The sequence below is a fragment of the Lasioglossum baleicum genome, chromosome 2, assembly GCF_051020765.1.
Source record: "Lasioglossum baleicum chromosome 2, iyLasBale1, whole genome shotgun sequence".
NCBI lineage: Eukaryota > Metazoa > Arthropoda > Insecta > Hymenoptera > Halictidae > Lasioglossum > Lasioglossum baleicum.
In genome coordinates, this window is record NC_134930.1 from 11,052,385 (window position 1) to 11,078,351 (window position 25,967).

General features: G+C 40.7%; 2 protein-coding genes across 11 annotated transcripts in view; one reads left to right on the plus strand and one right to left on the minus strand.

The window, feature by feature from the left end:
* LOC143218411 (uncharacterized) overlaps positions 1–25,967 on the plus strand; it is a 641,385-nt gene that overhangs the window by 313,307 nt on the left and 302,111 nt on the right. The window lies entirely within an intron of this gene.
* On the minus strand, positions 6,694–9,279 carry LOC143216483 (uncharacterized). 2 transcript variants are annotated; one of them, XM_076439577.1, is made up of 4 exons: positions 9,160–9,279; positions 9,009–9,059; positions 7,051–7,174; positions 6,694–6,982 (listed from the first exon to the last, which is right to left on the minus strand). In XM_076439577.1, the coding sequence occupies exons 1-4, from the start codon at positions 9,232–9,234 to the stop codon at positions 6,903–6,905; spliced, it is 330 nt and encodes a 109-aa protein (XP_076295692.1). In that variant the 5' UTR covers positions 9,235–9,279; the 3' UTR covers positions 6,694–6,902. The 2 variants fall into 2 exon arrangements, with proteins under 2 accessions (XP_076295692.1, XP_076295702.1); XM_076439587.1 differs by lacking the exon at positions 9,009–9,059 and having other exon boundaries at positions 9,160–9,260.

The following is a 25,967-nucleotide window of genomic DNA, read 5'->3' on the forward strand; positions in this document are numbered from 1 at the left end:
CGAACGAACGGCACGAGCAAAAGGGAACGATAAAAACTCGTCCGCGGACAAGAAACGTGATATTTTAGCCGGTTGATGGGGGAGGGCGGTGAGGTCCGGGGGTGGCGATTAATTGCCAAAATAACTGCAGACACGAGGAATCGTTTAGGCTCGACTCTCGGAACATTGTTTACCGTGGATACAGCCGACTGGAATCTATGTCCCCGTGGACACGCTCGACATAATATACGGGGACAGTTACCGCCCTCGGCGACGTATATTACCCCCCACCTAAGTGGCGCTCTTTCGTTCGTCCTGGCGAACAGCTACGGTGAAATATTCCGCGTGGCTCGTGCCGGACACCAGCATGATTCAAGAGAAGCCGATCGATCGTTTCCGAAGCTCATCGACAAGAGAAAACGATCTGTCGCCCTTAAACTATCTACAAATACGCGCCTGAACGTTTCCGACGTCTTTATGTTGACACGTTCACCGTGTCGAACGGTCACCTCCAAAAATCCCACGAACGTAATTTAGTCATTGCAATTAAAACTCCTGGGTACTAATCGTTGTTGGAATGAATGTTTAAGAGACTCTCACAGAGCTATTTAAACATAAAATTGTGATAAGCCAAGATTTCCATAAACGAATTGATAAAGATACAAGGGAAAAATGTCCAGCTTTCAAACTTTCAGAAAATATTTAAAAGTGTCCGAGATCCGAAGCACATTAAATACAAGTGTCATTACGTTCGTAACTTTCTATACGACCAGGTCAACTAGAAATCGTTTCGTTCAATTGCAGTCTAACCTTTGACCCTATGCACGGCGAAGCTTCCAAAGAATTCGTACACCGTCCAAAAGAAAAAGGCAAAAACAATAACGTCGCCCGAACGGCACGCCGATTTGCGCGGAGCTTTATTTTCGTCTTCGTCGCTTGAGCAACACTGACTCGCTCCGTGATGCGATGGATTTATTCTTCGAGGACAAAGTAGATTATTATTATTATCTTACAACAACACAGATTTACAATATTATCGTTATTAGAAGGGAATGAACAATTTCTTGCCTTAAGTTTTCTATTGAGATCATAAATATTAGGGGTGGGCAGGTACCCGAAAATTTCGAGCCTCGGGTCAGGTTTTGATGACTCGGGTCGGTTTGGGACGGAGTCCGAAAATCTATTACGTTCTCGGTATGGTATATGGTACCATATACATATGTATACATATAGAGGCTAAATATATACGTACCATGAACTATCTAATTCTAGAAAAATTCGAGTATATTTCTACAGAGAAAACGAGTGACAATATATGTAGAAATATTGTATAAACAAACTCTACACACCGCCCTGGTATCGCAGAACCACACGATTTTGCCACAAAAAGCCAAAGAAACCTGATATAAAGCCCAAATAAAAAAAAATATGTTTTATTATTTATTTATTTGTTATTGCTTTAAACCAAGTGGTTACAATATTATTACATTTGGCTTACATTAAATAGGTGTTACATTGTTTCTAAAAAAATTCTTACAATTATAAATTATTTTCAGACCTTCTAAATCAGATTTACATAAGAAAGAACTAATACAAAGATATATTTTATTATATCAATACTTTAACTGTCGAATCGCAACTCTGAAACTCGCCCATAGGGTACAGACTTAAAAATATTATGATACACGTAGATACTGCGTTCATCATGACGAGCCACACGACTAAACGTGCACACCAAGGTTCTAAACAAAGCACTAAGCATTCTTGATTAATAGTAGTCTGCGACAGCTTCAAGTAATCCACAAACAAGAAAAATCAACACGCGGTAACAACAACTAAACACACGCCACCTATGGAAGCTGCAAGCTCGTCAGATTCATTCGAAGAAGGAGCCACACAAGGTAGTTGCTGACAGAGATTAAGTTCGACGTTAGAACAATCTGGTGTTAAGACAACTGCGTTCCACATGTTTCCTATGTTGAACTCGCGCCTCACGCCCGAGATTAGAGGAACCAGATGCGACAGCGTGTTTCTCGATGCCGCCGCTCGAAATCCGTCGGACGACATTGCCGAAAAATACGGCAAAAAATTCCGAATGTGTGTCTCGCCGTAATTCGCGCGTGAAGCCCTCGCAGGCCTCGGCTCGTAGACAGGGTTTAAATTGACCGAAGAAAAATGTCAGGCCAGCCGGGAACCGAGACGGATATTAGCCGGAGCGACGAGCTTTTAACGTTGGAATTTTCACGCTCCAGCTATCAACCCCTCCGGCCGACCAACGTCGCGCGGAACGAAACATTCTCACGCTTCTCGACGCGGCCACGCTCTCCTCTCCTGCGACTAATTAATAAAACTCTGTATCCCTTTTTCCATTTTTTTTCCGGCCGTGATTCCCGCTCGCAAACGGCCTCCGCCCCGATACGGTCGCGAGCTTGCGCGCGGAATTCGTCCCTACGGCTGAGAGTGCTAAATGATGTTTTCGGACATCATTATGCCGCTTGTCAAGGGGAGGACCGCCGTTTGATGAATTCCGGCGGGAGGCAACGCGAACCTCGGTCGAAATAAGTAAATCGTTTATTTGTCGCTGCGAATTTGATCACTTAACTTAACACGGACAAAATATACTGCGTTTCTCTGTAGAGTCATTTCGGAACAGATGCACCACATTTTGTTTTCTTTTGAAAATAATTGGAAGTACAGGCAGGCATAGTTTAGTTATTTATTTAAATCTCTCTAATACACATCCTGAATTCCACATTGTGTAGATTTTAATCAAAAGTCGTGTTGTAAAGGAATAGTAGAAGTGGAAGGAGGTGAAAGATAACGGCACTAGAACGGTTAGCTTAGTTTTTTAACGCACAGTCATTGTCCAGTCTATTTAAAATGAAGTCAAAGGAACCCGTCACCGCTTAGAACTAACTTAAACTAGAACGTAAAGAGTTTAAACAAGAGAAGCTAGAATCCAGTGTAGGCTGGAAACTAGAAGACCAGAGAAGTGCAATGGCCTTAGCATTTTAATCGCTCAAGCAAAGCGGTAGTTTTAAATTAGCGAAAAGTGCTAACTGCTCAAGCGAAGCAGGAGTTCGAAAAGCAACTGACTCTTCGGGCACAGCTGATTACCCGAAGAGTCAGAACGGTGGGAGGAGAGGTGAAGAAGAGCCTCTATACTCTATAGCGAATCATTGTTATGGTTTTGGCAACCCTGTCACCTCTATCTCCCCTGTTCTATACGAAGTAAGTCGCGTGCCGCACAGTGGGCTAAACTGACGAAATCTGTGTCAAAATTAAAGAACTTTCGATAGAAATGAGATAGAGCGATGAAATTTTTTTTTAATAAAAGCTGAAACTTTGCAGAATATGGGATAATTATGGAGATTGTGGTGCGAACGTTCTTTAACCTTGAAAGAATTCGTTAAACTTGCACAACTTCGAGAAAATTGTGGTTTTCCCAATACCACGCGCGGAAAAAATTTTTTTTCAACATGCGACACATCATTTCTCGTAGATTTTTTCACGCCGATTTCAAATCTGCTTTCAAAATTTGTCTACGACCTCAGGATATTGCAAAATCGATTTCTTGAAATTCTACATGTTTAACGAATTTTCTCAAGATTAAAAAACGTTCGTACCATAATCTCCCTATTTTTTCCATATTCTGCAAAGTTTCAGCTTTTATTTAAAAAAAATTTCATCGCTCTATCTCATTTCTATAGAAAGTTCTTTGATTTTGACACAGATTTCGTCGGTTTAGCCCACTGTGTGCCGTCGCGTAGCTCGCGCGATCCGCAACACGTGTAAAACTACGAGTTTTACCATTTCTGTAACCGCTTTTAGCTCGTGTGTATGTTAATCGATTTCGATGAAATTTTCAGCATGTGTGTAACTACTATAGATCTACAAAACATATATTCCAAATTTTCTTTAATGGCCAAAATAAAAGTTTAAAAAAATGCCTTTTTTATTTTTCCATGTAACCTTGTAAATGATAATTTTTGGAAAATCTTTTTTGATTACAGAAAATGAGGTCGATTGGTACAATTATAAAAAAAGTTATTCTATTTTAAAGGGCGTACGAATACGCTTTACACCCACTATGTAATTTCGTTTCACCTTGCAGCTGTAAATATTTGTGCGGAAGATTCTATCCATTTCTAAGAAACGTACTTAAATGATAGATCATACGTTTTCAACCACAAATGGTACATCTAACCTGCGCGTTGAACTTGATCTCATCCCTAGTTACGAGGTGCACAAAATAACAATCCCGTTCTGACGTCTTTCGTCTTTCTCGTTACCGGGCGCGCTTCATTTCTGCCGTATTAAAAGAGAATTAAACAGAGGGACGGTGACGCGGCGCATATGAAAAATCACCGTCTGACTCCTCGCAGGGAAAGGATATTACGATTGTTACGTTTTTCCTGCTGGAATCGTAAATCTTCCGCCGCGACCCCGACTTGCTTCTCCAGGGGTTTACAAGTCCCGGCTTGCAGTCTCGTTTACGTGCAGAGTTTTCTCCGACCGATAAGGGGACCATCCCCGCGTCCTGCCGTTATTTTGCGATCCTCCAGTTAGACCAGGGAGCTTTCGCAAGACAGATTACATTACAGCACCGACAATATTCGAAACGACACTGCTTTATATTCGACGCCTATCGACGTCCAACGACAGCCGGATGACAAATGTTTTTCGCGAAAGCTAATGACTTTCTTTTACGGTTCTCGTACGCAATTCATTGATGAGAGGATCCTTCTCCAGCTCTCTCCCTTCAATCCATTCGTGAACATATCGATTGTCAAACAACCATCTCTGAATAGTTCCACAGAATCAAGTTGTTGCAATCAAACCTGCAAAGCTTGTCGCAATGATTGATTTTCTCGAATTCTTTTATATCATACAATTTCTAAGGAAGTTCAGACATTGCAGTCAACCAAAAGTCTCGTACTCTTTATTATACAAATTATTAACAGTGTCTCATAACTTCGAACAAACACAAAGAATTTAATTTTCAATAAAGCAGTGAGTAAAACAATGGGTGTTTCTTGTGTGGCAAGCGTACACAAATTTTAGTGAAATAGAACAATAATAGCAACAGCTTCAGAAATTCCTGCCGAAGTTTAGAAAAGTGATTTTTCTTCATCTTGTGGTTGTATTTTCGTATGACATGTAAATTGGATCTTGCGTCTATTTTATTTATATCATTGAAAGGCGAACACCAGATTATGCAACTTGTACACTGCGGATTTGTATGCGAACCACTACGTTTCTAGTTGCAACAGAGAGGAATATTTTTGCATTCTAAGTATGCTTTTACTTCTTTGTACTTCACCTTCTCACTTTCGTATAAACTGAAGCTGTCTAGCCATGAAGCAAGATATCAATAGCGTTTATCCGTTTCTTTCTGGTTTTCGTGTCTACCGATCATCTAATTAGCTTCAGCACGTTTTCGCCTTATTTCACGTTTATCGGATTAACGACGTCCCTTATTATACGGCATTCTTCCGCTAACGCAATTTACACTTCACACCTCATTAACACCGTGCTCGGAGATATGTGTAAGAGCTATGCGTTACTATTATAATTATTAATATTCAGTTCAACTGCCGAAGCTGGAGGCGATCCATCTTACTTGAGACCAACAGCTTCCGCGGCCAGCCGTCGCCCAATAAAACGATACCCCGCGATAAACCTTTCGAAGCCAATTAGGAGCTAATTGATTTTAACTGTAAATCTATGAGCCCGATTCCTCCGTCCTGGCCGGTTTCATGGGATTGCGGTTAAGACGGGGCTGGGGACTTCTGCCAAGCAGCCAGTTGTTCTCGATAAATTTACGATGACTACACTCCCTTTTCTTGCGCTCGTTCTTCTCTGTTCTCCTCGCGTTGCTGACTCTCGATCGTACTGCGTCATCTGTTTCCCCCCTGTGCATCTCGCTTCTTCAAAACCTTCTGCCTCCTTTTCCCCATGGCTTCGCTCCCAGCCAATAAAAATCGCTTTTCGCTCATTAGCCGGAGAAACGAATCCGTTCCGAGATGCTTCGAGAAGAATTATTTGAGAAACTACTGCGGGGTCTCGCGTATTTTTACGTACAATTTTTACTATCGATCATACCGCATTTCTATCGTGTCCCGTAGAGTCTGAGAGATCACAAAATTTCGCATTCTTTCAAACGACTCGGAGGTGCCGCTTTTTTCCGTAAAATTTCCCTGTTAAAATTAAACAAAGTTTGTATATCGCTCATGCACAAGAAAAACGTCACAGCTCAAAATTATTCAGTTATTCAGAGTATTAATAAATACATTTTTATGTAAATATATACTTGTTTTTACCATATATAGCTAGTTAAACTATCAAAAGACTTTGAAGCGCTCTCCTGTAAAATTTATATTTTTATATTTATGACTAGACTGCGGATTTTATGCATTTATGATGAAAAATGAGTAGATCTAATTTCTGACAGTAAAAAAATTTGAAGAATTTAAATATACTCTGCTATATTAGTTTTAACCTATTAGACATATTCAACAAGAAATTAAATATTCATTTCACCGCGGCTTGTTGTAATTTGGGTATAAAGTTTTTATTTTGCATAAAGATCCGCGCAGTCTATTTATGTATGACGTTTTTCTTTTGTACGTAAGCTTACCAAGTTGAACCGGATGTTATTTCTCACAGAGAGGATTTAAGGATAATCAGGACTTCGTACAAGAAATAACACAGTTCTGTTCGATTTTATGAAAACTTTGATTCGTATATTCATAGTTTTGTACAATAAAAACATGTGTGTGCATTTAAACACTTCGAACAGTGTTTTTCATTAAAAATGTGAAAAGCAGTGGATCTTTGAAATTCCATGTCGGCATAGCTTATAGTTTATTGGTGCGAACGGTGCATACATGTTTTTACTACGTGTGCGGATTTTTTCTTCGCTAGGTCGAGAACATTGTAGAGCGAACGGTTGACGGAGGTGGTGGTTTCCGCAAAAGGAGATGCTTCCGGTGGCCCTTAACTGCGAACAAGAAGCGGATATAAGAATGCCGGAGGTTACCGGAAGGGCTCAGATTTTACGATACTCACCGCATCCTAGAAACGGAACGCAAACCTTGCCCGTAGGGCAATCGCCGTCCTTCTTGCAGGATTTATCCGCTTCCCGTTTGCGTCTGCTGTCTGGAATGTTCAAGGTTACGACCTCGGACTCGTCCTGGAGTTTCAAGAAAATTATCCACCATTAGACAATTTAATTCCAGAGCGAGGGTAGATCTATTGCTGTTCCCGAGGTAAAGCAAGAAATAGGGGACGTTGCGTCCGATCGGGGGATGAATGTATCCCTTTCCTGAGTTAAGGATGTAGCATACGCGCCGTTTGTTGCTCGAAGCAGCACCCAATTTAGATATTGAGAAAGTCTGGATTTTTAACAGATTGGCTGCTACATCAGTGTACATAAAAAATTATACAAAATATGTGGAAGGTTGCTTTTCAACGAAAATAATGATCCTATTCTTAAATAGTTACTATTATTGGTATGATGTTATTAATCTTTAAATTATTTTACGGTGGATTGTAGAATAATACATACAAATATTATTTTCGGTGTATTCCTGATTCGTTTATATTCAAACAGATCGAACCTTCTATTCAACGACGTAAAATCTGAAGAAGCAAAATGGGTTGTCTAGCTAGAGATGTGATCAAGTACCTCGGAAACAGGTTCGAATTGATTGAATTCGAACTCTCTATAAATACTTCGAAAAACAGAAATAGTACTCCTAAGTATACTTCAACTAGGGTTGCCAGAAATGTTTTATCCAAATATAGAAAAAGTAGTGAAAACTGCAATTATGTATATATGTATGAGATATGCTCAAAATATAGGAGTTCAAGTAAAAGAGGTACACAGCACATTTTTAACTTTTTTATTCAAACAAAGATTTTTGAAAATTCAAATATGACATAGGAGGTCAAGTTCAAATATAGAAGACTCATATCAAATATAGAAGATCTGGCAACCCTAACTTCAACCTATGCCAGATAGTTTCGAACCTTTTACAAGTACGTTGGTAAATGGAAGTAATACTTGCAAGTATACTTGAATCTTGGCCAAATTGATTCGAAACTTTTATGAATATCGTACCAGAAATTGTCTGATTTTTCTAATAATTATTTTTTTACTTATAAAATCAATTATGCTGTCCTTTAATGCAAAAGCAGGAAATATCATGGATAAAAAAAGAAGTAGGCTACCCCCAAGTATTGTAAATGAAACACTATTCTTAAATAGTTACGGATTTAATAAATAAAATGCTTAAAACCCACTTTGCACTCCTGATTTCCAAGATTCGGGTACTACTTGTAAAAGATTCGATTCCTATCAACATCGAAGCACTTGTAAATATCTTTTCGAAACTTGTGAGTACTCATTCCGAGGTTCGATATCAGTTTGTATAAAATGAATAATTTTCAAATATAATCATTGAAACACACACACACACATTATTGCTTTTAAGTAGTAATCGAAACCCATGAAATGAAACTTGGTTATTGAAATTTACTCGGATTCGTGAGTGTATATTGAACTTGATCCGATCCCTACTTGTAACTAATACTCTTAAGCTCTGTTTACACTGAGGCAACATCGGGCAACATTTTGTCGCCTCTTGTTGCCTTATTTTTTTTTTTAAGAAGGCAACAAAAGGCTTCAAAAAGGTGAAAAATCGAATAGTTAAACAACTTAGTAAAAAGCACGTGTGTTAACCTGCTGACAAAAAGACTTCCCCCATAGAGGTTACTGATCCTTGAATAGCATAAAGAATATCTGAAGTCCTAGCACGTCGGAGGCAAACGAAAATGGTCATCGGGAGCCTAACTTTTGCTGTAGCAGGGGAGCTAATGATCTCCGAGTCGCCAACAGATCTACAGAGCGGTACAAGTTTGGCGTCCCTAAGTTACATCCGGGGGTCGGTTTCAAGCGCGATTAAGGCTTCGAGAGAGCGCGGCGATATCTCTTAGCAAAGAATCGAGTCGGTTCTGGTACTCACTGAATCTCCACTGCGATCCCCTAAGCGGATTACGTGGATCTCTGGGTCGTCCTGCGGATGGAGGACCAAGGACGATTAGAACGTGATCGCGATTTACAAGAAACGACTGAACAACGCGTTTGTTCGGTATGGCTAGCTCGTATCTCCGTACCTTGTCGTCCTTAATGATGCACCTGGTGGCCGAAACGGCGCACACGAACAGCAGAACGAGAAACAGCCGGCTCATCTTCGAAAGCTACGCCTCGGGGAACGTTTGCCGATCGTGTGTCGCGAGCCGGTCTTTATACACCAGAGAAAAACCGCTTTTGCGAAACAAACCGCGCCGCGCGCATGTGTTATCTTTGCCGTAAAGTCGCGGCCATTAACGACGGAAAAATTAAATTCTCAATTGCACCGTAGATTATGCGCGGTTCGCTCATGTATCCGCGTTAACGAGCTGATTCGCGGAATCGTCGCCGTTGTCAGGCGGTCGAGCGTTTTTTTTTCTCGCACGGACATCAGCTGGGGATTCGCGAACGGAACGAAGATACTCGATATCGTAAACTGCTGTCCGGGGAGCCGCTGGTTCCGGTCGGTTCATTTTCGCGGACGGTCTTTATCTAAATTGGAAAAAACAGAATAGCTCTGTAAAATGTAGCGCGGTGATTGCGTGCCACGGTTTATGAGCTGTTGTCAGAGGGTACGCGTCGCGCGGCGCGAAATCCGCAAACCGATTCATCGATTGTTCATACGCCCGCGAATCGAATGTTGCGCGTTGTAGTTTGATCGGCAGAAACGCCACGAGAGAGACAAGCTCAACCCGTTCCTGTGATCCTCCTCGCAGTTCACCGTAGTAATTACCTGCGTTCATTAGGGCGATCGTGACAGGTGATCGATAACGTTGCGCACTTCATTAAAATAATGCTGGATTATTCTACTGCTGTTTTGGCTTTAATGAGAATGCGGTCGAACCTCGCCGCAAATGATTTTAGTGTTTTCTGCACGGGTGTTTATAACTCTTTCTGCATTTGTGGTTTCCTGTGCTGACGAAATTTACCATTTGTTTTGCAAATTATTTTTCTTGGAAGGATTTTACTTCGAGGTTTCTTAATCTTTGCGCGTCCGATTGTCGATTTAATGGTTTTTTTTCTGCATCTCGTTGCGTCGATAGAATCGGGCATTTGCGAATCACACTAATAAAATAAAAATTGTCTGCATCGATTACAAGTTAAAGGAACCAAATAAAAAATTCTCTCTTCTTTTGATTATTTTATTAAGCTGAAACTTATACACCGATGTCCTTAAATCTTTCGAATATGTCTACTGCTTTAAATTGTATGTTTCTATTTTTGTCATAAATGCATAAAACCCGCAGTCTACTGATCGATAATTTATGATTAATATACCCATGTTGTTTATTTTACTTGTAAATTTCCGCAACAGTAATAACGCGGCAAATATCGTTTTGGGGCAATATGTGTGCTAGACCTGAAAGTAATAACTGAACTGTGGAGCTCTGTAATAAATAAACTAACGATTCTTATGTGTTTATAACAGAAATGAGTAAAAAAAAGCAGTAAAAATGTCAGAACACTTTAAGAATTCGGTTTTATTATTTGCAACCCATTAAAATGATTAAGAGATTAATTTCTGTACAGTTTCCACTTTTTACATTCGGTGCACAACAATTTCATATGAAAAAGGTCTGCAGTCCAATAGCAACAATGACGGACCTTCTTCTATAAGTATTTAAGCTATAAGGAATTAATGTTTACAATACAGATACTAATTTCCGAAAGCAAAATATGGGTATATAAGATGCTATATAAATACAAAAATTAAATTAAACACCACTCCCATTAAAAAAAAATGTAATCAACTAATCCTCTAGTTTATTAGAGAAGAATCTGATACGTTTCAGTGTTCTGACAATAAACGACTTCTTTTGGGATAACAATATTCGTAGCTGTTGCAAAACACCATTCCGGAGCAACTGCTATGTTTAAACATTTTCTTGCCAGTTCTATAATTCTCAGATGTTTAGCTTTCCACGTCTTTCGTTTGCAGTTGCAGGGTTCAAATTGTAGTTTAGAGCCCGTTCAGACACGGCGGAAACCGCGCGTTTTCGATCGCGTAGATAAACCGCGCGGATCTTATTTACATCAGCGTCTTCGTATTCGTGCACACGTGTCCGCGCGATCGCGTTCCTCCGTGTCTTCTATTTTTTTCTAATTTGTGTTTAAGGGCAGTGGGAAAAAAAATGTTTTCGGAAAAAGGACTAGGACCACTAAAAAAACCTCACTGCCCAGGACTCTTGCGAGACCATTTCCACCTCCTGCTCCTCCAAAGATATAGTAACTATGTACTGCGACCCGCTATCCGCATTACTCCAGTACTTGCATCTTCGGATCTCATCCACTTCTGTTCTCGTCCTCGGTTTCCCCCGTGTCTGAACGGGGTCTTAATCTGAAATATTTGCTTAAAGATTCAGCAATACCATTTAATTCCATTATTATAAATGATGTTTACATTTATTGTTGCACCAACAACAGCGGAATTTGTGAAACTATGGTCTCGATACATAAATTAATATCAATGCTCTAGAAATTGTAGAAATTAAAATGAGGATGCATTAAAGCACATGTATTTAAATACACGTGAAATAGCACACGCACTAAAGTACGTGTATGTAAATACACGTGTGTTATTAATACATGTTCAGTACCACGATCTCTACTTTCTACCCATATTGTCACATTTGCGGTGTGCCACATTAAAAAATTCCGCAACGACCGCTCCACTCGATGTCTCCATTTTCTGAAGTGTTCCGCGCATCCCCGGAGCGGTTCATCTCGCCGGAGCGGCGAGAGAGTCCGTTGTATCGACCGCGTTTCAGCGGGATATAAAAATTGCTCGGCGGTATTCGACGTCCCTGTTCTACGTCACGCTTTACAGCCGGATGTCTCCGGGAGTGAAATTAATTATGTATGCCCCGCACTGGTGGTAGTTGCGGGACACGCGGATGCGCCGGGAGTTTCGCGGCCGTTTTAGCGTCGCGTAATAGTCCCGGTATTGGGAACTCATTCACCAATTCGGGCAACGGCAACGACAACGGCAACGGTTCGACCCGGCGGCAGCGTGTGTATGAATATGGTCGGTCGATTCGCGAATAACGAGAGCGTAGTCGAGGGACACGGTCGCGTTTGCATAACCGGAGACGGAGACGTCGTAGTTACGGGCGACTCGAAACTAGCGGCCCTTCGACGGACACTCGACGTGACCGGAGGTTCTTTGTTCGCTTGATTACCGAACACCCTGGAGACTAGTCATTAGCTTAGCAAATAGAGAATATCTCTCTCCGTCTATCGTCGTTTCGGGGACCGTCGCGTCGGCGACCTTCGTGGAGAAAGCTGGCGACGCGAATATCCGCGACGCGTTCCCCTCGTTAACTAATTGAACGCTGTTAATTTACTCGCGGCTATCCCAAAGGCGCCCTCCCCCTGTCGCCAACCTCCGCTAACGTTGTTTGCTCCCGACGCCTCTCTCGTATTGCGGCTGCAAAGCGGTCGTTCGTCTTTCTTGTCATCGACACCGCTGACGAGAGCAACGGCTTTTCAACCAGCTTGTGAACACCCGAGCTTCTTTCCGCGCCGGAACACCGGACTATTTCGAGCAACAAGCCCAGCGATTAGACTCGATCCCACAGCCGCGCGAATCTAAATGCGTCGACGAAAGACTCGAACGCCTAATCCGGGGAAGAAAAAGAGACGCGTCTCCGGGAAACCATGCGCGCGGAACAGGTCAAACGACGCTCGGCGATACAGCCCCCGTGGCCACGCGTTGAACGGTCGACTCGTCGTCGGACACGCGCGCGCGCGCGAAAATAAATCGAAGGATAAGGCGTCGAATTCAGCAAGATCGTTCGTCAGTCGCTTATATTTAGACCGTGACTGCTCCTCGCGTACGCGACGACTATTTTGCCCGTCTCGCTTTCCCTACGCCGCTGGTCCCCTGGCTTTCCGAGGCGGTTGTTGCACGCTTCTTCCGCCTGGCGATCCATCTTACTCCCATCGCATCGGCGAACTTATTTTCTTGATATTAATGTCGCCACGGAATGCTGATGCGAGAAGACGATCGAGATAGGCAACGTCTCGCGCCGCACAGTGGGGTATTTGGCCTGTTTAGCGCGTCAAAAGTCGAAATTTTTACTTTGTTCAAAATGACTAAAACTTTTTACCCATGTACCTGAATATATATGCAAGTAATCTACAGTAATATTTTTCCATAAACGGTACTATTTAGTAACCTATAGATACTTGAAAGTAACATATTCTCGTGACCGAGAGAAGCATGGAAAAACTTGTGTTAAAGAAATGATCTTTCTCACAAAAGTGTATCAAATCGAGATAAAAACATACCTGGGTAGTCCAGTCGCCAGGTACTTTTTTACCTGGAAAATATTCCGAACTTAATGAAATTTTGACACGTCATTTAGAGGTACTCCGGGGTGTCGAATCTGAGTTTTCGACCTCGAGGACCCTGTGCTAACTTGGGGAGGGGGAAAAAACCACGATTTTTGTTACCTGTTTTTGGTATTTCGCCTATAACTCAAAAACTATGGGTCCTACGAACGTTTGTTTTTTGCATTTTTGCAAAGAGCATTAAATTTCCTTCAAATTTCACTAGTCAAACGTATTTTTTGATCCAATAGGTACCGAGAAACAGGCGTTCAAAATTAGGAAATGTTTCTCAAAATGTCATTTTGAGCAACACATTGTGACATTTAGCAGTTCAAGTAAATGAAGGAAAATGAAAGTCATTATTGCTAGAATATTAATTAATATTTATAATATAATTTTTTTTTTACGAAAAAGTGTTTGAAACAAAAGTTTAACAGTATTAACCTCAATATAAACTTCAATATATAAAACTTCGAAAAAATTTTGTTTAAAACAAAAAAACAAGGTCGCTTCGATTTTTTAAACATTAAGTTGTATTTTTGATTTGATAGTGTTGTAGCTGGTGTTAAGACGAATTCAACGATATATAATAGTATGACCTTCACACTATTAATAACGTCGCAATAGTGTTGGCGCCACTGTGCCCCACTGTGCGCCGGAGATTAATAAGGTCGGGCCGCGCGCGATGTTCGGCGCCATTGCATATTTGCAGCTTTTTCTTTAGAAAGGCAACAAAAGAAGATTGCTGCGAAATATACTATAAGCTTGGTCCTCGTGTATCGATCGCATTGTCTGCGGGATTGGTGAATGTGGTTAAAGCTGGTTGCATTGTATATCACGTATCGTTTCGCGATATAATGATTCGCGAACCACAGCGAGAAGCAAAATTGAACCAATGTAACCTGTTCCCAGAACATCATTATTCATGACGACATTCCGGGATCCCGAGGCTCTAATCCGACCTAAGACCCAGGACCTAACCCGACTTTTCGGGTACCCGCGCACCCCTAAATAAGAGTCTTTCAATTTCAATATGCCGCGACCGGTGTTCCTCCTGTTGCGCTCGGCGCGGCGTGGTCCATTAGCACCTGAGCTCGGCCGCAATCAAATATAGTCGACGGTGTCGTGTCGGGCTTGTTCGAGGGGAAACGGGCGTTTGTTGGTCGCGCTCGACTGGCTCTGGAATTAATATTTCATGCGGGCGTGAACTTTATTCCCGACTGTCTGGCCGACGAGCGGCAATCGGCCAGCCGAATCGAATAACTGGTTACAATTTCGATTGTCGGCGTAATCCGGTTCGCCGGGGATTATAAGTTAAAATTTTACAGACTGATTACGGTCGTCTCGAAAGGCTCGAAATTATTTAATATCGATGCCTCGCGCGCAAAACGGTGGGACCGGACAGGCGCGGCGCGTGGTCCGCGATTCATCGGAGGGGCGAGGCGGGATGGCAATGTATGGCGTGGCTGTTATTGATATTGATTTCGTTGGAAGCGTGTACAAGCCGGCACGATTCGAATCGTGGGAAAGCAGCTTAATTGGGACGACTATCTCCCCAGTCAAAGAGATAGCGACCAGCATTTCATGATGCACTTACGTAACGATTAAACCGCGTACATAGGCCACGAGGATACGTTCGAGGCACATCGTTAACGATGAAACTAATGCGGGACGGAAATTGAGCGGCCTGGTCGATGGGATTCCCTCATCACGTTCCGAGGAGGCTAGGCCTCTCCTTCGCCGTGTGCTTCCTAGCATCTACGTGCGATATCTCGGCGCTCTAATAAGGAAACCGCCTTGCCTTGCCGCTTATCAGTACATTGTATCGAAAGAGCGCCACCGTGATTGTCTCTAATCTGTATTACGTTATTAAATCGATTAAACCCGGCTGCCAGGCTCGGTGGCTGGCACAGCCTTTTCCCGGATTACTCGAACTTACACGGATAATTGATAACATCCAACGGTTCTTCCTGCTCGCGCACATTACACCGGCGACGTCCTCTGCGATCATCCTCGATATCCTCGAGCATCATCGCGCAGTTTCTTGCGCTGCGTTTGTTCACGCCGCACAAACCTGTTTGCCGGGCTCAAACACCGTTGAATGAGGTCTTACGATCACTCTAATCATGATTCGAAGTGGTGCTTTGCCGAGTTATAGCAAACGGGATGATCGGAATAATTGGTTCCTGTGGTGCCAAACGTTTTCGAGGTTTACTCTAGCCTTCTTATCCCGCGGTAGTATGATTGTATTCAATGAGAGTCGTGGGAGGAGTTGATTGAAAGTTCAAGATCATTGAACATTATTCATTGATAGTTTTATATTAACGAGAAAGCACGTCTCCGCAACTACTCCAGAGAATCAGTAAACGCGTAAAATCCACGATCCAGTGATTAGCATCGAACCGGAACGGCGGTCTTCTAAATCTATTTGGCGTATTTGTGGCGGTAATAGATTCGTGTGTACCGTTGGAATGTCAGTGTTGGACCAACACGTCTCCCAGAGAGGTTTGCTCGAGGTCTAATCGACAGGAAGGGCTCTTCTTCTCCCCGATGATACCGATCGAAGGGCATACGTCTTCTTCGTTCGTCGGGAGACGTCGCTTCGACGAAAACAAACTGGCCCCGTTTGGGAACGCGGTTCGACACCCTCGAGCATCTCGCTTGCCGGATATAGACTAATTCCGACTGGCGTCCCTGGTTTGGTGACGTCTCATGGGAACAATATGGGGCTCGCACGAAAACTGCTCGTTCGATGGTGCGACTGGCATTGAATTCTATCCGTCTAGTCGACCAGCCCGCACAGACGAACCGCAGGACTCTTCATTTCACCATATGCCATCGACGCCCTTTTATCACGCGATTCCTCGAACCACGTCACGAACACCCTCGGATGTTTGTGACACCTGTTAGTGCCTTTTGAATTACAATTGTAAACGATTATTAATTCGATTGTTTATCTCATATTTCAATTATTAACATCGAGGTGCGATGGAAAAGTAATCCGGACTCTGCCAGATTCTTTGCTCATTAGAGTGCGGATGTTTATGCAATTTTTAATTTTCGCAGGCGAATTTCAAGAAAGGGGGAACAATTAGAATCTTATTTCCAGTGGCAGTAGCCTTTAAATGTATACTTGATATGAATAAAAATCATATTCACACAATTATGTGGAATTTTATATTTCAGCGTTTTTTGAACATTTTTAGAAGCCATAATACTCATGATTATAAAATATTATTTTTTACGCGACCCTCGATTGTTCGGGTCTTACAGCATGCCGGGATCAAACACGCATGGTAGGGGACTGAACGTTAATTGGTATTTGCGAATCGTGATAACGGTGAAACGCTAAGGTGAGAGTGACAGAACGCTAGGAGCCTAGTTGACAGTCGGGTGACAGAGGTAAGCTTTTGGTAGGGGATGTTCATTAATAAGCGTCACTGGATTACGAAGGAACGGACGGAGATTCATTCTTATAGAATTCATAAGTTCTGTCTTTAGCCGCTCGTTAATATGTAACTTCCACACGAATCGTTTCGCGTTTGTTGCGATTTGATGACCATTTTAGTATAAATTGACCATTTATGGAGAATAACAATCGAGCGGATTAATTTCAGAAGACGCGACGCATATGGACTCATTTTTGTTATAAGTGCATCAAATCCGCCGTATCCTGATTACTAGACTGCGAGTCTTTGTGCAAAATAAAAATGTCCTCCAATGATTGTGGACGGTATAGTAGATAAATAGAAATGAATTTCGTTCCTTAATAGATCTGTTAAACTGAACACATAATAATATTCTTAGCTTTTTCTGATCTTTTACTGTTTTATATTTCACCCATCTAATTTCTTCATAAATTCATACAAATCCGCAGCTTTATTGATTACTGTATAAATGGTCGAAATGAAAAGTTGAATGGTGTACCTAATAAGTGTTAAAAAGTTGATGGTATCACTTTAACTATAAATATGCTTTTTATGCTAAAATATTTTGTCTGCCATTATATCTTATTATAGCTTTATTCTTCCATCCTCATTGTTTCACCAAATACGTAACGTTATTCCAAAATGATCGCAAACAGCGAACATTGTTCTCGAATTACCTTTGTTTCGCCGATTTCGGTGTTAGCTAACAAGGTTCACTTCATCATGGACACGCAGTTATATTGCAAACGAGACCATTACGCGATTTATCGATATGTTTCCAGCGCGCCGCTATGAGATTCATTAACCCATTAATGGCCATGTGACATCTGAGATTACCGTGACAATATTTTCTACAAAATTTTTTATTGAAAAGCTGTACGAAATGCGAGCGTAACAATATAATTAAAAATATGTTTTCCCAGAAAACTGCGATATTATGCTGGTTTTCAGCTTTATACTCTGTGCACTAGCTGCGCGTTTACAGTGAATTAACTACTAATTAGTTATCTATGACGGTCCTTAAGCATTTTTTATCCAGCATCGCACAGTAAAGTATTTGCCTCGAAAAGAACAATTTTGGTTGTCTGAGATCATGTAGCGTTGTTATTCATTTAAAGTAAAGACTTTCTCGGGCGAAGAGAAAAATGAGTTAATACTCATTAATATAATACTTTATAATTATAGTATTTATTATAATTAAAGTATATTTATAATTAATATAATACTCAAAAGTGTTAATTTTTTCTTTACAGACACTTTTTAGACAGCAATACATCATAATTTTCAACAATTTTCACTTCCTTATTGTTTGTCTGTTTAAAATTATTCAAGTTTGAAGATAGAATTTTCAGAAAGAAATTTTTAAGCTTCCAAGTGAATGCCGATGTTGTTTTTTGCACCATTGGAAACTGTAAAGGTTTCTGTTGACGATGCAAAAACAATTGGCTGCCAAGATGTGTCAATACGGCTTTTACATTACTTTTTGTACTGCGATCAGGGCGTTGCGGTAGATTTTCTCAGTATGATGTAAGTCTTCGAAATGTCGCCCCTGACTTCGATGTATGGAGCAAGCGCAGTATACGTCGAATCGCGGTCTCACTGAAAATGCCCAACAGTTACCACGATTTTTCAGGCACAGCCGATAATCTGGCAAAAAAATGTTTCGAACAAAAGTTAATCGGTAATCATGTATCTATAAATCCCAATACAAAAAAAATATAAAACATTCTTTTTTAATAAAAAATTATGCTCAACTTAATTTTCTTTTTTGCACATTGTTGTAGCTGACGTCAAGACGAATCCAATGACTCACTACACTGTGCATGCAAGCCTAAACATAATGCTAAAATAGTTATGGTCAACTTTTCGGGGTAAATACTCCACCGTGCGTCGTTATGAACGATCATACTTCAGTCATAACTTCGTTAATTTTATGAATTTTTATATAGGACTTTGCAGATATATGTATTTCTGACGCTGTATTCTTTCAGAAAATGAGAAAGAAGTCGATCTTTTCAATCATTCCACTAAAATACCCACTTAACAAATGACCGAAGAAGTCGGAATATCGGGTGTACTAATGGATTAGCAGACTTTCGATATCGTGACCGGGAAAACATTCATTTGTCATCGCCGCGAATTCCCATAGATCAGCCATACGTGGAGGAAGAAGGGGGTTTCAATGGTGAAGCACTTGGAGGTACCCATAAATATACGCGGCCACCATAACCGTGTGCCACGGAGCTCGTGACTTAATCTGCAAGGGTATCTAGGCCGTAGCTTGGCCGCTGTTGCTGGATTTATGGGCCGATTCGGGTCTCGTGCTTTTAGATCTTTATTCTGTTCCCGCCCTCGCTCGCGATATTGTGGATCCGTGTGTCGTTGCGTAATATCCGCGATACATCGATACGCCTCGGGGCGCATTTGCGTAATTGCGCCTCACGTTTCCATTTTACCGCGCGATTTTTCGTGAACCTTCCCGCCGCCGACCGACGTTTCCAGCTAATGATCCGAAATAAATAAACAACGGGCGAACGGAGTAATCGCGAGAGTGAACGTAATTTTAGGGATGCTCGCCTTTCGAAACTCCACTCCAGGGATTTTCAGCGTCCCACTCGACCTTCCCACCCTTGAAAATCATTATTATTACGGCACGATGCAAATGCTTTATTAAGCAATGGAGGAGTCGCTGCCTCGCGAATATCATTCTCGAAAAAGAATAGAATGCCTATCTCATTTACGTTATTGTAACCCTGAGAGTCTTTTGTTGGTCATTATGATACGCTTCGACACCACTGCATTTTTATTAATAGGAGATTTTATTATTTATTTATTTATCTATTGTATTATTGCTTTAAACCGAGTGGTTCATTTCTTCATTTCTTACGGATTATTGAGAAAATTATAAATTATGTTCAGGAGGAAAATTGTTCAGAATAGGATTAACATCTTTTACGTTACTGCACCCTGAGCATCTCTTTCTAACACGCGAATCCTGATGACTTATACATAGTGTTCCAGTGATGTACAGCCAGAGTTGGGCAAAAATTTAATCAACGATTGACGAATAAATTTCTACTTCAATCGTTAATCGCAATTAACATTTAATCTCCTAGTTTAGTCGATATAATTGCGGTTAACGATTAAATACTTGTAAATCGTTAATTGCGATTAACGAGTATTAATCGGATAATTGATTGAAATACAGAATCAAAACTGTATGAATACTGAAAAAAATGTAAACTGTGTTTTTGTTGAGATATATTTTTAAATTCTATAAAAAATTTCTATAAATATTTCTGTCAATTCTCTCCATCTCCGCTCTTTGTCTCTATTACTTATGTAATTGTCTCTACTTATTACAATTTATGGATAGACTGTATGGCGATTACCTTCATCAATCGTTTGAATCAATCGCCGATTTTTCAATGATTATTTTTTTAATCGTACACATTAATCAATCAATCTTGATTAAAATTTTAATCGATCAATGCCCAACTCTGTGTACAGCTTTTAAAATTTGCTGGGTACAGGAGACATGGTTTCCAGAAAAAAGCATTTGAAGTATTATGCTAACCTCTCTACATAGACAAATAATGAAAGTGAAATTTTAATGTGTGTTATAACTGCGCTATTTTCGGAATTCTACAAAATTCTAAGGCGGCAGGTCTAAAGAAACCCGGCGAGGATTTTCGCGGCTCGATGTCGCGAAACGGAAGCTATACTGCTGCGGATTGTATTTCACTTGGCTTAGGGGTTTGCGGCCTCCGACTTTCCCGCGATCTCTGTACGCGGTTTAAAACGGAAATCCCGGATCGGTAGATTCAGCCGATTCCCGAAGTGAAGTATCGTGTTCGGATGTCTTTTGCGAGGCGCCGCGAACTTTTCGGCGAAGCTGCGAAAACCGCGGCTAGCATCGCGGGCTTAGACGCCACAGTGCACCTTTCTTTTATCGCGACACTCGTTGTCTTTTTGCCCGTTCATCGCGGCTTTCCGACTTACCACGGATCTTGCGAAACTTTGCGATTGCTCCGCTCAGTATCGAGCAACCTGCTACTTTCCGTTCTAAACTTCCGCACGACTCTGCTGCGTATCACGACACGACCTCGGAAGTGTGATTCACACTTTTTCACTTTGGATGTAAGTACATTGCGAATGAATCCTCCACAATGAATATGAAAAAGATCAAAAGTATTTATAATTCTTCAATGATTCGATTAAAGTCACTGATTCTCAAAATAGAAAAGACATTTTCGAACTTTGCTGGCACAAATAGAGTAAATCCTAGATAACACGTTTACATGACGTTTATATGACATTTATAGACGTCCCCAAATGTTTCAAACTATTACACAACGTTCATACATACAGTGAGTATAAAAAGTATTCGTACGCCCTTTAAAATAGAATAACTTTTTTATAATTGTACTAATCGCGACCTGAGTTTATATGTATAATCAATTAGAAGCATAGGTTTACGAAATGATATGCGAAAAAGATTTTCCAAAAATTGTAATTTAAAAGGTTACATGCAAAAATAAAAAAGGCATTTTTTAAACTTTTTGTAGATCTACATATAGTAGTTACACTCATGCTGAAAATTTCATCGAAATCGATTAATATACGCACGACCTACAAGCGGTTAAAAATAGTGAAAATGGTAGTTTTACGCGACTTTTGATCAGTTTCTGCTTAAAATCCACAGGATTTTACCCGTTACATGTTTTTTCCTGTGTCAACCGATTTCGATGTAATTTTCAGTATATGTATAACTAACATAGATATACTAAACATATATTTTAAATTTTTATCAAGATCCCAAATAAAAAAGTTTAAAAAAATGCAACAAACGTACTTATCAGTACGGGCGTACGTTGTATTGCGATATTTTTTCGCAATAAAGGAAATTTTTCCCAATTAGGAATAATATTAACATGAAGTACAATATTGAAATATGATATCGCATTAACTCCTTAACGTACCAATTAAAAATTCAAAAGCGGTCGTTTTCCACCAATTTTTTTTACACCAACAAGTATATTCGGCTGTATTTATATGTATAGGAAACAAAAACTGCAGGTTTCACGAGTTAACTCGGGCGCGAGGAGAAAGATCGTTTTCTTAAACCCGACTTAACTCGGGCGAATGCGCTAAGAGTAAATTGGTATTCCACATTTTTTGTATTGAATGTTGTAAATGTTATCTGTGAACGTAGTCAAGCGAATAATTTTCATGATTCCGAAATCTGGTTATACTTCGTCTTCCGACGAAGTACATCGTCTTTCGTACTGTCGACTTCCAAAGAAATCCGAAGGGAGAATCCCTGAAGAACTCCGGGCAGGTCAAAGCCGTCTTCATACTCGTCACATCATCTCCCAGCCCCGATGGAGGCAATGACCTCTAAGGGAGCGCTTTCTTCCTTAATTGGGCCACGCATTAATCCTCTGACCGCGACGATTTATTCGAGCGTCGCGGGGGCTGTAGCAGACGGACGAGAAAAGAGGGAGATAAGCAAGACGGAGGAAACGGAAGCGTGGGAGTACGCCTAGGATTACGAGGACTTAACCAAACGGTCACCGTCGGACAAGAAGATATCTCCAGACGTTTTATCGCCGAATGTCCAACCGATGCTCCCATCCCGCCCGATTGGATTAAGACTCGATGCGTCTCGTGGGCTTGTTCGAAAAATCAAATATTATCGGAATTGAATTCGAGTGTTTTTAAATGGCAAAATGCAATTGAATAGTCAATTTTCAACTTCTCAACGATCTCCTTATTGTAATCCTTGAATTACCGATGCTGGAGCGTCATGCGTCGTGCAAAGCGGGGTCGACCGTTTGGACTAAAATCGTGTCGAAATCTACCAATTTTTAATTGTTCGGAAAGCAGGAAGATGGCCCAAACAAAAACATCCCCAACGTTCTTTTGTTGCGATTCCAACATTCACATCATTTCGAAACTCGTATACAGTGGCCGAAATTTCTATAAAGTCATCTTCTTTATCATAGATATTTTAAAAATATCACCATTTTTGTTGATTTATCGTATCTGGTCTTGTGCCTTGTAGACACTCGGATAGAGGGACTGCGTACTCTAGACCGCTATGTTTACTATTTACGTTTGTTTTGATTTTTTTCTGTGTGGTGCAGAACACAAGTGCGAAGTTTCTATAAAGTCACTTAGTGTTTCTCTGTATTCTGAGCAGAGAACTACGGAAAACTGCGAATAGTCTAAAAGTATTAGTTTTAGAACTCACAGAAATTCCCTGTTTGTTATAATTTGATTCACGTGTATGAGAATGCCGAGAGAAAAAGTACTGACAAGTGAAGAAAAAGCATCAATCGATGCTTATAAAGATATGGGCTGCTCTAATCGCGCAATTGCTAAGAAAACTAATCGGTCATATACTGTGATTAATAATTATATCAATTTACGTGAAAATTACGGAAAAAATCATCTTAAAGGTAGTAATAAAAAATAGTCAAAGAGACAACATTCAATATTAATGAGGTCTGCAGCTAAGGAAAGGAAAAAATGCAGCACAATTTCGTGCTGAATTGGAGCTCCCAGTAACAACAAGACGTGTGCAACAACTTTTAAATTCTTCTGGACAAAAATACAACTTAAACCAGGCCTTAAAGAAGTACATAAACCGGCCCGTATTGATTTCGCACGGGCACAAAACACAGTGACTTTATAGAAATTTCGGTGAGTGTACATTCTATTGGGTTGGAAAGAAAGTTCGTGGCGTTTTCAAATTAAGAATCGAAGATAAAACTAAGATATGTATTCATATGTTTATTCAGTAACACGAGAAGTTACCTCGAAAATGGCAAAAAGTAATAGAACAGAATGGAAAACGTGTTATTGAATAAATCTCTATGCATAAATATCTGAATTGTATAGCTTTCAATTTTCATTTACAAACGCTAAGAAACTTTCGTTCCAACCCAATATGTAGAACATGACGAAAATTAAGAATATTGAGAAGCTCCCCGCAATCACAAATCCATTTAAATATAGAAGTTCTTTCTCTATCTCTATTCTGTATCTCTATCTTTCGATCGTTTATCTTTTGTCACATGACAACAGAAAAATCTTCTATGTAAAAGTTGCGATAAGGTCCTCGCCACCTTTGTAAATCGTGCGCTAACTTTTGCACTCATTCGATGCAAGTACCGAGGCCGCATCGCGTCTCCGGAATAATTACTAATTATTTAATAAAGTCAGAGCGGCGCGGCGGCGCCACACGCTTTATTCGCACCGTAAAATTGGCGCGGGTAAGCCGCGCGGAATCGACGTAAAATATTCGAATATAATTAATGCCCACGCCACTTTGACGTTTTATCCGTTTCCGGTGCCCGCTGCGCCGGCCACGGTTAATTAATAATAAGCGCTTAATTAAGCGAATGGATGAGTGCTTTTACTGATTGCGCTTGTGACACAAGCCGGGCTCGTGTCGCGCGTTTCCATACGGGGTGGATCGGATCAACTTGCCACTTAAGGCCAGCTATTTCCTCCCTTACCGAATCGTACTAATCGATTAGCTGGATTTATGAGAATAGTATGTGGCGTCTCAGCGACATGATGTTTCTCCCGCGCACCGCCTGGGCGCTTCCGGCGCTTCGAGAAGGAGGAAACAAATTCTTTGTCCACGACCGATATTTTGAATTTATTAACTTTGATCTTTGTTGTTTATATCTTTTTTTTTTATTGATTTTATGTTGCTAGGTATTAATGTTCTTTTATTTATAATATTGTATGTTTTTCCGTTCATTTATTCATTCAATTACTGACTTTAATCTTGTCAACATCTGTTATTATAATAATAAAGTTCTATTACAATTTATTTGAACACTAATTCTAAACTGGTGACCCCGACGTGATAATTATTAAACTCTGTTTAATAGTACATCTTAATTATGCCGATATCGCGCTCTCCAATTCAAACTCAGCAAGATCCAGCGGAGGTTCGTGAACCGTCGACGAGTCATGTTGCTCCTGAAGTTGAAAATGCCCGACGAAGAGACTCATTTGAAAGCAGTTTCTCAGACCCGGAAGTATGTGACACACTAACAGCTCCTGGAGTGGGTGCTATAAATAGTTGTCGCCTTCCTCCTTTCTGGAAATCGAATCCAGAACTTTGGTTTTTCCAAGTAGAAGCTGCATTTGTGATTTATAAGATACGTTCAGATGATTCAAAATACAATCTTGTACTATCAAAATTAGATCAAGACTCGCTTCAAGAGGTGGCAGACATAGTTAAATCACCACCTAACTCAGGAAAGTATGAAAATATCAAGGCAGCTATTTTACGCCGTTTAGTAGACACAACAGATCGTCAACTACATAAATTACTAACACAACTTGAACTTGGTGATAAAAAACCTTCACAGCTGCTTCGTCGCATGAAGGCTTTAGCAGGTGATCGTGTTTCTGATGAACTACTTCGAGTGAAGTGGTTGGATTTACTTCCTGGAAATATCCAACGTCCTTTAAGAATTTTCAAGGCAGCTGATCTTGAAGAGCTTTCCATCGCTGCTGATGAACTCATGGGAAGCTCACCGACCATCACTTCAATTTCAGCAGTAGAGTCTTATGCACGTGCCCGCTCACAATCTCCTGCACGCCGAAACCATTCTCCTTTTATATCCACTGCTAATCGGAATGAATACATGACGACACTCACCTCTATCAACACTTCTTTGACACATCTTATAGATCTTAATCGTCAAATTTTGGACAAAGTTTCCGGTCAATCTAATGGAGGATCAAATCAACGATGGAATGATCGTGGACGAAGTCCGGCTCGTACTCGCTCACCTAAGCCTCTCACCGTTGGATACTGTTTCTATCATAGACGATACGGTATGGATGCTCTCAAATGCGAACAACCTTGTTCTTTCAAACCTATGGTTTCTCATATTGGACAATCGGAAAACTAAGTACACCGGCGTTGGTACAGGCGACAGACGTCGGCAATAAATTTCAAGAAAATCGCCTTCATGTTAATGACAGATTATCAGGCATGCGATTTTTGGTGGACTCTGGTTCTGTTGTTTCTCTTATACCACGTTCAGCTATCAAAAGAC